The 12,893-nt window shown below is 45.4% G+C and overlaps 1 protein-coding gene across 4 annotated transcripts in view; it reads right to left on the bottom strand.

Moving 5' to 3' along the window:
* The window catches only part of LOC133130040 (zinc finger protein 536-like), a 163,703-nt gene that overhangs the window by 39,698 nt on the left and 111,112 nt on the right, over window positions 1-12,893 (bottom strand). For all 4 annotated transcript variants that reach the window (XM_061244260.1, XM_061244259.1, XM_061244261.1 and 1 more), the window contains 2 exons: window positions 6,305-6,451; window positions 278-1,852 (listed from right to left, as the gene is read on the bottom strand). In XM_061244260.1, coding sequence (XP_061100244.1) covers window positions 278-1,852; window positions 6,305-6,451 — 1,722 coding nt within the window. The remainder of the gene's footprint in view (window positions 1-277; window positions 1,853-6,304; window positions 6,452-12,893) is intronic.

Raw genomic sequence — 12,893 nt, 5'->3', positions numbered from 1 at the left:
TGTGTATGTGTATGTGCAGGGTATGGGAAATAATTCCGTGTTGGGATGCTGGTGTGTATGTATACCTATGTGTCTGTGGGGTATGAGGTACAGTGTGTGTGTGCAGGGTATGGGGTATGGGGTTTGGGTAAGTGTTCACAAAGCGTCGGGATGCTGGTGTGTGTGTCTGTGGGGTATGGGGTACAGTGTGTGTGTGCAGGGTATGGGGTATAGTGTGTGTGTGCAGGGTATGGGACATGGAGAAGCATTCACAGAGTGGCGGTTTTGGGAGACTCACCGGCTGGGTCGGTTCTCTTGCCAGCCCCAGGGCTGCCCGCTCCCTCTCCCAGGCCGTTGAAAGCGGCGAGGTTCTCCACGCTGTAGGCCCTCAGGATAGACAGCGTGTTCATGGGGCGCTCGGGAGGCGAACAGCGGTCCGGTCCCTGCCACGGCATGTCCGTGAGCTGGGGGGACCGGCGCTCCGAGTCCTCGGGCGAACTGCCCTTCCCGCCGCTTCCACAGTCGCCGTCCCGCTCTTCGTCCTCGTCTGTGTCCATCTCATCCTCTTCCTCGTCGGACTCCGGGCCCTTTCCAACGGGCTCTGCCAGCTCGGCGTCCTCCTCTGGCTGCTCTTCATCAGACTCCTCTCTGCTGTCATCGTGCGCCTCCTTACTGGGCGCCTCCGCAGTGTCCTCTCCCCTTCCGCTCGCGCCCGGCGGGTCGAAAGGCCACGCCGGCACTTCAGGTGACTCTAGACGTGAATTTGCAAACCCCTGGGGACCAGACATGCCCACTTGGGCCTCAGGTGGCATGCCCACCGGCTTCAGGAAGCTATCCTCGAATCCTCCCGGATTGGTGGCCTCTGCACGATCGGACCAGGATGGACTCCTGGCTTCCTCCGCCACCTCCTTGCCGGCTTCCTGCCGGATTATCGAATCTGTTTCTGCGACCTCCCTAAAGGAGAGTCCTGCACCTCCATGCCTGAGCATGGGAGAGGTTAGTCCGGCTTTGCCGACCGAGGACGCCTCCCACAGCTGGTCCCGGACAGACCCTTTCTCATCCAGGATGCCGCCCTCCTTGCGTTTCGGCCGACCTCCCAGGTGGTGGGCGTCCAGGTGGAGGGCCATGATCTCCACCGACGGGCTGGAGAAGGAGCAGAAGAGGCAGCTGTGCCAGGCCATGTCGTCCCTCATGGTGACAGTTGAGCCGGGCAGCGAGGCGGAGTCGGGCCTGTATGACAGATCGAGAGGCTCGTACTGCGACCTCTGGGGCTTGTTCTTGGGAGGCTTGGCGTCCGCCGCCTTGTCTTCCTCCCCGTTCTCCCCTAGCCTGCTGCTGGACTCTCGACGCGCCTCCCTGGCCTCTTTCTCCCTCTTCATGGAGTTGAGGGTGAAGCTGTCCATGAAGGCCTGCAGGGACCCTGGGAAGTTGACCCCGTTGCCTGCCATGCTCTGGTAAACCCGGCTCAGGTCCGGGAAGCCAGCGGGGCCTCCCTCCAACGCCAGCTCGTGGGCCTTCATGGTCTCTGAAGCACTTTCAGAGGTGCCGTGGCCAAGGTGCTCCCGGTCCAGTTCCTGATCCCGGTCTCGGTCTCTTGGGGACAACATCCCCAGCGGGCCCCAAGGATGAGGGTGCAGAGGGCCCCCTCTCAGATCCACCCCGCCGGGCATGCCTTTAATGACCCCGTGCAGCACGTCCGGCCGCAGGAAGGCCCCGCTCTTGCTCCCCGGGTGCTCCTCCTGGGGGTGAGAGGACGAGGAGGAGGGTCCCCCGTTGTTGTGCCGCTCCCGGTGATGACGCTCCAGGTGGTACTTCAGCGAGGCTGACTGCGTGCCGGCGTAGTCGCAGTGCGGACACCTGTACGGTTTCTCACCTGAGACAGAGACGGGGAGAAGCGGCAGAGTTGGGAGTCAATCAAGGATTAGCACGTTAGCACAATCTCACCCTCGCTGCCAGAGGAGGAGCAAAATAACATTCAGTCTAAAAACTCTCAGCCAATTTTTGGTTTTAACACAGCTCAGAGAACTTTGTTATCTCACACGTCAACAAAGAACAATTTGTTTGCCATGCCGCGCTTTCAGAGTGATAAACAGATAATGTTTTCAATGAAAAGGAAAACTGCTGATATCATCTCATCTCGCATCAACAAAATGCTGGTCAGCTTTTGGCCTTGCTCGCTCTGAGACTCAATGCTCTGGTTTTTTGAATGCTTTCCATTTGCAGTTCATCATGGCTGACACAAATCACATTAAAGTATTTCCTATATAATGGAACTATTGTTGCTCCAAATATGTCGGAATGAAGTTTTAAAAAACAAGATTAAAAATAAATAAAACACAACTACATACAGTGTGCCGCTATTATGTTAACTGTGGTCTGTGTCTAACCGAATAACTAATCAATGTTATTTTTTCAGTTGCTATAATTAAATACTGTATCTACCTTATCTATTATCAGAGAAATGCATTTCATAAAACCCTGATCAACAAAAAACAAAAAAATATAAAAATATGTCAAATAGGAAAATTGTGTGATAAGAAATTGCATTTCAGGACAGCATACACTCACATTAACGCATTCTGCCAGCAACAGTGACACGATGATAATTAAAACAACCATGACAATAAATATGCAAAAATATAATGGAAAAAGTGCTAGCTTGATTTTGAAATGTGATAAAAGATTCCAGAATGCCGGGGTGAGAGCTTTGCCAGGGGTAGAGAATAAAAGCAGGGCTTGACAAGCATTGTGTACATATAGCTGTAAAATGTGTTTAGATTACGCACATGGAACCCATTTTTAAACTGCAAAAATGTTGCATTGTTAGGCAAGGCTGAGTCGAATGATTTAAGTCTTTCTCTGCAGTAAATAATGGGTATAATTAACAAATAGCAAACTGCTGAAGTCATTTATCATTATTTGGAGGGCATCATTCCAGAAACACATTCACGGATCTGCAGACCTGCTGAGATTCTCCTAACTAAAGGAACTAAAGGTCTATTAATACAAATTCTGATAGAATAGAATTGCCAGGCGAATCAGGAAAGAGGCACTGGTTTTAAAACAAGGTTACAATTTTAGTTTGTATTTCAGATAAACCACACAGGACAAGCTTTTATCTGTGCCAGCTAATTAAATAAGGACACATCCTTGATGCAAGCAATAAGTTTTTATTATTTTAATTGGACATTAAATGTTATGTTGGACTGCAGTCCTAGTAAAAAGACATAGCACGTACTATATCACACATATAATTGCATGCATTTATGTGTGTGTGTGTGTGTGTGTGTGTGTGTGTGTGTGTAAGCAGAAACGCAATCATGTTTTTATTTTAAAAAGTTGTTTTGAGAGCGCTGTCAATCAATTTTGATGATTGAAATGAAACAGACTGTAATGGGGCATGTTGTTTGCATTAAAATATGCAGCAAATATTTACACAGAAGGCATAGAGAACAATCAAAGCGCAGAGCTGCGTGACTTTTACAAAATACTCTTTGAATTTTAAGTATTTATTATGAAACTTTTTTTTTAAATGTCCTTTTAGTTTGATGATTACTCGCAGACCGTTTGTGGTTTCATTTGAAGGGGTCGAGTCCAGACTTTCATCTGGTTTTGTGCAATTTGTTGCAGCAGCGTGGAAAATCTTTCTGAGTAAACAGAGGCACTCCACAATGTGGCTCTCTTAAGGGTTAACGCTGCAGATATGCCATACTTTGTTGACTTTCCGTATGGCTTTACATAATCACGGAAGACAATATGTAAACCATCAGGAATCAGGAGACAGACGAGGCTGGAAGCGTTTTCCTTTTCTTTTCCAGTTTTGTAACTCAACTTAAAGCCCAGCTCACTGAAAAGGGAACTTTGCTCAAAAGTTTGCAAACTGCAGATTATTTCTGTTTACATTATAATCAAGTTTTTTCAATTTGGCTAAAATAACGTATTATAATTATTACTTTTACATTATAGTGATTCATTACTATAATTATTAGTGATACTACTGCTACTACTACTACTACTACTACTAATAATAATAATAATAATAATAATAATAATAATAATAATAATAATATTAATAATTATACGTTTATAACTGTGAATGTTGAGTGTAGTTTTTCAGATTCCTTTCCACAGTAACGCACACATAAGAGTAAAAATCCTTTGTACTGTACATATTGTAACTGTTTACACACAGAAGGGGACTGTCTGTGTCTCTAATTGCTGTCATTGGAGCTTCAATTCATTACGTGGCTTTTCCATTAAAATGTGAGCATTCATTTGTGTAATGAAATATCACCCACCGCAGCCCTCATTAACCAAGCCACACACTGTACACTATACATAGTGTACCTAGTAACTGCACTTCATTTCACTAATGGATGCTGTCCCACTCACAGTTTGAGAGGAAATTAATGCGGCCAGATTAGCTCCTTAACTTATGAAGAAATTGTTAAACATTAGGAGGGTATTAATCAGACATTTTATCTTAATCAGCAACTAGTTTTGAAATTGTTTTTTTGACTGTCGAACAGGCCACTTTTATATTAATATTTATATTTATATATTTATTCCAACATTCTTTTTTACATGAACAGTAGATGACATACATCTTGCTTGCGATAACTTTTCTGTTTGTAGATACATTTCCATATGTTAGCAATTTGAGTGTTGGTAGTTAACCCACACTGTTCATGTCAGGATTCCATCATACTGTTCTCCATTCTTAAAAGCAAGTGTGAGTTGTAGGTAGGAGAAAGAGAGAGAGGGAGAGTGAGAGAGATACATATAGAAGGAAATAAAGAAAGAAGAAAGAGATTCTGTAAAGGGCTAATCTTGCCAAATGTTATTCTGTTCTTATTTCTGAGCTGGGCAGACTCCTGTGAAGCACTTCCACTTAAATCCCGTTCAGGGCCAAATCATACGCTTATTAGAGGCTGGGGCCATTTGGGTGGTCTTCTTTTAAACTCCAAGAGAACCGGCACAGGTTTCCGAGCTACAAGAGATGTCCGTGTTCACTCTTGCGAATGAAAAATGTTTCTGATTTCTTCCTCGCCTTGTTCTCGAAATACTTTGCCTATTTAAAGCATGGAATAATGTTTGAAAAAAAAAAAAAACCTGAACCTGTGGGCAGCCATTTCATCTCTCTCTGGAGAACGCGCACAGAGGCAACGGTTGATTAATACCGTTCTGAGAGACTATGAACCTCCCAGTACGGAACGTGCCTCGTCTTTATGAACTCTCGCTCTGGAGCGCAAACTCCGGGAGAGATGAAAATGTGAACGCCTCCCCGTAAAGCACGTTAATCCCGCACGAAAGCGGCCGCAGTTTCACTGAACGTACGGAGCTGCAGTCATGACCTCTTTCACAGGAGAATGTGTTTGTGTAGCAGATGGTCCTGATACGAGGTGATTTACATCCCTCACATCTCTAGATCTTATATACAGTTTAAAGCTTGTTTATTGATTGTACATATTGTCGATGTTTGCTGAACATTAGCAGTTCACATCTGGTTGCTCTGTACGAGCCAGTTGACGCAAAAGTACTTCTTCAGGCTCCATATAAGGATATTTTAACCAAAACACTGCTCCGTGTGTCTGATACTTATCTTTATATACTCTATATACTTATCCTATAGTTAAAGAAATATTTTGCTTCCCAAGCTAAAGATCCAGGTGCCAAGCTGTGTTACCCAGTTTTTGCTACTCTTGCCCTGCCACTAGGGGGCGAAGTCACCCCCCATGACAACCTTGCGTCATTTTCTTTAGGACCGTTTCTCTATATAAGGTAGGATCATTTCTCTATATAAAACCGGATCAGTTATCCATGGGATCTGAGTTCCATATTAATCCCACAGTTATCCAGTTGAACAAAGGCTACCCAAGTACATTATTACATTACTGGCATTTGGCAGACGCTCTTATCCAAAGCGACGTACAGTTGATTAGACTAAGCAGGAGACAATCCTCTCCTGGAGCAATGCAGGGTTAAGGGCCTTGCTCAAGGGCCCAACAGCTGCGTGGATCTTATTGTGGCTACACCGGGATTAGAACCACCAACCTTGCATGTCCCAGTCATTTACCTTAACGACTACGCTACAGGCTGCCCAGGCCGAACAGACTAATTAACAGTCCAATGAGAGCCAGTGATTCCAAGTTAAGGGCTACCCACTTAACTGGTAGAACAATGTACCAACATCACATGAAGGCAAACATAGCATCCCAATGCTAAGCCAAACCACAACACAGATCTATGAAGGAAACCTGACCTGGTGTCAGAGTGTTAGCATTGGTGCTAAGAGGCAGTCCATGCGGAAGGACAGACCGCCTACCTGTGTGTATCCGCAGGTGGACCTTGAGGTGGTGGGTGGTCCGGAAGGCTTTCCCACAGTAGGGGCAGTCCTTTGAGCTTAACCCCCCCTGGGTCCGGTCCCTGTGCTGCTGGACACCCCCGGATCTGCCCCCCTCGTCTCCGGCGTCTGGAACCACACAGACAGACGGACGGACAGACAGATTCACGTGTTACCGTCACAGCACCACTTGCCAACAGCACTGTTTAGTCTGTTAATTCTGCTCACAACCCGTCAGGGTTACCGTGCGACCGTCTTTCCCACCGCCTATTTTTACACGACAGAATGCTGACGGTTCAGAACCGGCCTCAGTTTCTTTTTGTTGTTGTTAAGCGGGAGGAGGGTATACATTTCCCACATACCCACCCCCCTGCTCCTCTCCTCCATGTGAAATGTTCCTTTTCTCCATCTTGAACAAGTGAAGAAGTGGCCAGTCTGGTTGGAGTGGCTCTGTATGTAACGTCTGAACCGAGGCCTAAGGACCCTGCCCCAGAAATGCCTCGGCTACCAGGAGAACTGAAAAACGCGCTTCCCCTTTCCTGTGAGAGCTTTTTTGGAAGACACAGGTTCACCTAGTTCTGAAAGTCTGCACTCAGTGGACACTATGCTCCCGTGGATAATTTATTATCTTGGGGACTGTGTTTCAAAAGTGTGCTTTGGATTGCGTGAAACCAGCTTTTTTTTTTAAACCATTGTATCCATTTTTTTTCTCAATTTGTAAGTACTTTAGCAACACAAATTTGTAATTTACCCGATCTCGAACAGCTTGCATATTTGTCTGTGTGTGTGTGTGTGTGTGATTTGTTGGAGAGGTGGGGTCCCTCGGTAATCTTTTTTCTTTGTTCCCCCTAGTGTTTTCCTAATTTCCCTTGATTTCTGCATAAAGCAGAACAGTAATTTCTTCCAAAGTTTAAGAGGAAGACTGTTGACAGATCTCAATCAAATAATTCTCTGCATCCCCACCCTTTCCTGCTTATAGACTCACAAGCACACATCTGTATGATCACACACCACACACACACACACACACACACACACACACACTCACACACACACACCACACCACACACACACACACACACACCACACCACACACACACACACACACCGCACCACACACACACCACACCACACCACACACACACACACACACACACGCACACACACAGGCACACACACCACACCACACATACTCTGAAGTACACGGTCTGTCACTGTTTCTGCAGCGTGCAGGCACAGCTGCGCAGACGTGTTACAGGACTACCCGTCCTGCGCAGCTGGGGCAGACAGACGGCGAGAGCCCATTGGCCCAGAGGAGTCGCTCACGCCCAATATTCCTGCCAACTGAAACCCTTCCTCCCTGAGACATACTGTTGCTAATTACACGTCCCCGCGTGGATAGCCACAGTCAGTCCTGGCACGGGTGGGATAAGACGCCAGACATGCCAAGTTGGAGGAACACGGGTTCCCCTGTGTAATGTACAAATTAAACAAAAGGACTCTCACACTGCAAAGCTGGTTGCTAGTAACTTGCATCACTTTCTGCTTCTTAGCAAACAGAAAACTATGGCCTGTATTCAGCAACCATTTGTCTTTCCGCTGAACGTACAAGTAAAAGCAAGTGTTGCACGTTTTCTTCACAAGCTCAGTGTGGCAAATTTTTGCGATTGGCTGACCTGGATTTGTGAAGAAAATAAATATCTCGCTCATAGTCGTCAAAGAAAAATGTTGATTGAATTGAATATGCGTAGTATCTATCATGCTATTCTGTATTTATGGGTACATATGGCACACATGCGCATGCGCACACACACACACACACACACATAGGCACCACACACACACACAGGCACCACACACACACAGACACACAGTCCAGCATCCTTGCCCTGTAACTAGTTGCCAGAAACAGGATTTTTAATAAGCCCTCTCCAATTATAGTAAAAGTCATCTTGTACTGCATAACCACAAATATTGACAGTTTATAGCCCAGCACATTTATGACATTTGAAGGTCACCCCATATATTAAACATCATCCTCCAGAGACACATCCGAGACAGAAAGATTCATGACTCTCTTCTCTTTTCAACATATTGATTTCTTTCCATCCATTTTATTCAAAAGGAAAATCACTCAGACACATTTAAATGGATTTTACATACACGCTGGTGGTTTAGTACATTAGTTTTACAAAGCTTCGTACACAATATGCACATCAGAGGAGCAGGTTCAAACTGGGGGTTTTTGATGGCTGTAATGGAGTCATTTAATTTCTACTCAACACTAAACTTATTTTTTTATTTTATTTTATATGTATGTATGAAGTATGTATGTATGCTCAGTGACCACGTTTAGACTTGTACACCAGCTTTTTAATGCAAATATTTAATCAGCCAATCATGTGGCATAATACATAATGGTAAATGGTCTGCATTCATATAGTGCCTTTATCCAAAGTGCTGTACAAGTCACTCTTCGCATCAGGCTTTCAGACGAAATGGGGAAAAAAATTTGATCTAAGTGACTTTGACTCTGGAATGATTGTTGGTGCCAGACAGGGTGGTTTGAGTATCTCAGAAACCGCTGATCTCCTGGAATTTCAATTCCACAATCCTCTGAAAACAGTCTCTAGATTTTGCAGAGAATGGTGCAAAAAAACTAAAAACATCCAGTGAGCAGCAGTTCTGCGGGCAGAAATGCATTGTTAATGAGAGAAGGGCCAAAGCTAACAGGAAGGTGACAGTAACGCAAATAACCACGCATTACAGCAGTGATATGCAGAAGAGCATCTCTGAACACACAACGCATCAAACCATTAAGTGAATAGGCTACAGCAGCAGAAGACCAATAAGTCTAAAAAATAAGTGCAATAAATACCTACTAAAATGCTCATTGAGCGTATGTATGTATATATGTATGTATGTATTATTGGTATTATTATTAAGGTTTAGGTCACTGCAGTTTTTATTCAGCTGTATAATACCAAATATTTAAGAAGATGTTGAAGTTGTAATTGAAGCATTAATTGTAGATATCTTCTCCTTTTTTGAAACTGCTCCTCCTCACAGCCCCTGGGTGTATGTGCAGCATATACTGATACAGAGCAGAGCAGGGCTATCACATTACCCACACTGAGACACAGGAGCTGTGAGGGGAGCCAGGGCACACACACACACTGTAACGCCTATACACAGCACTGCCACAATGAGGATGACCCTGTGCACATGAGTGTGTGTGCGTGTGTGTTTGTGTGCTTGTGTGTGTGTGCACGTGTGCCTGTGTGTGTGCGTGTGTGTGAGTGTGCGTGCGTGTGTATGTGTGTGTCTGTGTGTGAGAGTGTACGTGTGTGTGCGTGTGTGTTTGCATGCTTGTGTGTGTGCGCGTGTGCGTTTGTGTGTGTGCGTGTGCGTTTGTGTGTGTGTGTGTGTGTGAGTGTGCGTGTGTGTGCGTGTGAGTGCGTGAGTGTACGTGTATGTACGTGTGTGTGTGTGTTTTTCTGTGACAGTGGGAAAGATATAGAGTATGTGGGAGATTCTGCTTGCGTCCTGTTTGTGTGCATGCGTTTATGTGTGTGTGAGAGTGTGGGTGTGTGTATGTGTGTCTGCGTGTTTGTGTGTGTGTGTGTGTCCTCTGAGATGGGGCAGGAGATTGGGAGCCCCTCCAGGCAGGCCACACCCTGTTCTCATTAATGTGAACAACACAAACACAAAGAAAAAAGGGGACATAAATCCTCCCTCTCTCTTCATGGTGCCTGTACTATCACCCTCTGGAGCTAAATCGGCCTGTCATTTTGATTACTGTGATATCACACTCAAGTAATGATAAAATCATAAAAAACAAGATGTTTCTTTCCATTACTGTAATGTAATTCTCCAATGGCATCTCGGGTATGCAGAAATAAGGAAACGTGAAACACATCTTTGGTTTATTAATATATATTTAAAGAAGATGGAGCGTAAGATAAGATGACATCATTTGAAAGGCGTTAGCTTTTAAAAATGAGACATGGGGGGAGAAGGGGAGGGGTGGGGGGCAGGGGGGAGGGGGTTTATATAACTGTGGCGCAACACTACTCCGCCAGGCAGATGCCCAGTTCTCTGCATTTGGACAGCTGCCATCTTTGTGAACGGCTGTTTCCTGCGAGTTAATCAATCTGAGGTTTAGCTGAGTCCGACGTTCGGCGGACTTCTAAAAAAAGTAATTTGAACCCACGGAATTTATTAACCAAACACCAATTACCATCAAACACCAGGGCATTATCCCTGCTTTTACTACTCTTCAGGAAACCCTTGATGAAATTTTAGATTAAAGTTATTTAGTGGTTGATTTATTGGACAGAGCTCCTACCTAATGTAGTCTGGTCTACAGATGCCGGGGGAAGATCTTTTTTTTATTTCATATTTTTTTATCATCATCGTGTACACACGGGATGTGGTCTATTGTATCTCAGCAACCGACGGAGCCAAACAAACCCAGTTTAAGCGTTATAAAAAACCAGCAGCGCAGACGATCGCTGCACGTGAACCAGGGACTCGCTGTAAACCTGCGTAGGGTTTTTAAAAAAGATAAAATGGAAAGAAAAACCTTTTACAGCACGATGTTTGCAAAATGAAGCAAATAAAAAACTGTGCTACGTATAAGGCTTGTGAGTAAACAGGGGCAGCAGATGTTCCTTGATGTTAATAATGGCATTTATTATTAATATTAATTAGACTGCATTCAGCGATGCATTTGGGCCACTTCCAAGTCAATTAAGGGGAATGGCATTCGGGAGGCGCTGGGAACGCCATTTTGCGGCAGGTGTTCCGCAGTCCCCAAATAAAACATTTTCGCAGCGCTGAAAAACAGCCATTTCCTCCTCCGTTTCCCCTTTGTCTCTGATGGAGCGGCGTCCCCCTCCACATTCTGCTCAAGACCTTGCCGTAATGGAAACAACATGTCCGCACGCATTTCCAGTTTTATCAAATTATAAAAAAAGGGAAGCGTTTGTGTACACAAAGCAGATGATACGATTATATTATCTTCAGGGTAAAATGCATGTGTGTGTGTGTGTGTGTGTGTGTGAATAGTAATTGCATTAACTAATCCACTGTAGCTAACTGTAGCTACTGTAAATGGCCATTTCTGGACTATCTAATTTAACTAGCAGTGTGGTCCACCCACTGACTCGTGTGGTAAACCACAGCTCCCACCTTGTTGATAAAGACCATGTGAGCAGTAGGAACAGAGGTGGTGGAAGGTGTTTCTAGTATAATCGGGTACCCCGCACGCAAATTGTTACCTCGTTTGCCGCTGAGTGTAATTCAAGCTTCGAAAAGGTTTCCACACCTCCGGCACGCTCAGATTCAGCAGGAGTTTGTGTTTGTGCGACTCTTTCCGGTGAGTTCTGGACCTCGTGACCACGCGACGCGTGAAGCCGTTTATCAGCGGGTGCGTTTGGCCCGCGCGGTTACGGCACTCTGCGCTTTTTCCATGGGCTGGAAATTAATGAACACGCCACAGTCACACACCTGAACTGTGGAGACACTAATCAGAGCCATTTATTTTTATTAGCGCACGTGCAAAGCATTTCCTTCATAAACAACAAAAATGTATTTTTACTTTTTCTTTTTCTTTTGCCCAGTGATAGACATGAGAGCAAACAGTAGTTTAATCCAAAATCACAGATTTATAATCACCCAGCTATATATGTTCAATATTTTTAAGTTTTTTAAGTGAGCATAAAAGGAAGGGTGAATTATTCTAAATTTAATCTTTAATGTTTATTTTGTTGTTTGTTTTGTTTTTCCAGGCGAACCGTAGACTTCAGAGATCCCAACGGGCTGTGCTCATTTACATTTTGGCTTTCATTAAGTGCCTTAAACAATGTATGTGCCATAAATAAAGCATTAGCCGTCACGCGCTGCTCCACTCTGGGTTCTGACATAAGTAATCCATTTAAAAGAAATCTGTGGCATGTATTTTTTAACATTTCATACGGGGGGGAACAACAAAAAACGAAGACACTGGAGTGACATCTTTCCACATATATGCAAAAAAATTAATAACTAGACTTCTTCTAAATAATCTGTTGAAGAAGAAAACTGCGAAACGACAGCCGATACATTATTAATGACGACAGCGAGGGAGGCCGCGTCTGCGTAGAGGGAGCGAGAGCGCGGCTGTTTGTGAAAGCGGCTGCCTGCGCGAGCTCCTCTCGCGACACCCGTGCGTCCGTGTGTTCTCAGTCCGGTCCGTTTCAGAGCGTCAGAGGCTGGCGGAGGCGCCCGGACCTCGCTAACGTTATTATTCTGCCGCTTGCTCGCGGCAGCCGGGCGAGACGGAAGGTTGTGACGCGGACGACAATGGTGGCAGCCGTCTGCAGGAGGGAGATGGGGCGGTAACGCCAGGCCGCTCTGCCAGGCCGCTCTGCCAGGCCGCTCTGCCAGGCCTCTCGCCAGGCCGCACTGCCAGGGCGTGGCGTCGCCTGGACGTGAGGGCCGGGCCGGTTATTTGGCGTAAATGCTACAGCGTGCGCCGGGCTTGGCAGGGGGTGCGTGTTCATCGTGACTGACAGGCTGGCCTGCCTAC

The sequence above is a fragment of the Conger conger genome, chromosome 6, assembly GCF_963514075.1.
Source record: "Conger conger chromosome 6, fConCon1.1, whole genome shotgun sequence".
In the NCBI taxonomy this organism is placed as follows: domain Eukaryota; kingdom Metazoa; phylum Chordata; class Actinopteri; order Anguilliformes; family Congridae; genus Conger; species Conger conger.
This window is presented reverse-complemented; position numbering and strand designations above follow the sequence as displayed.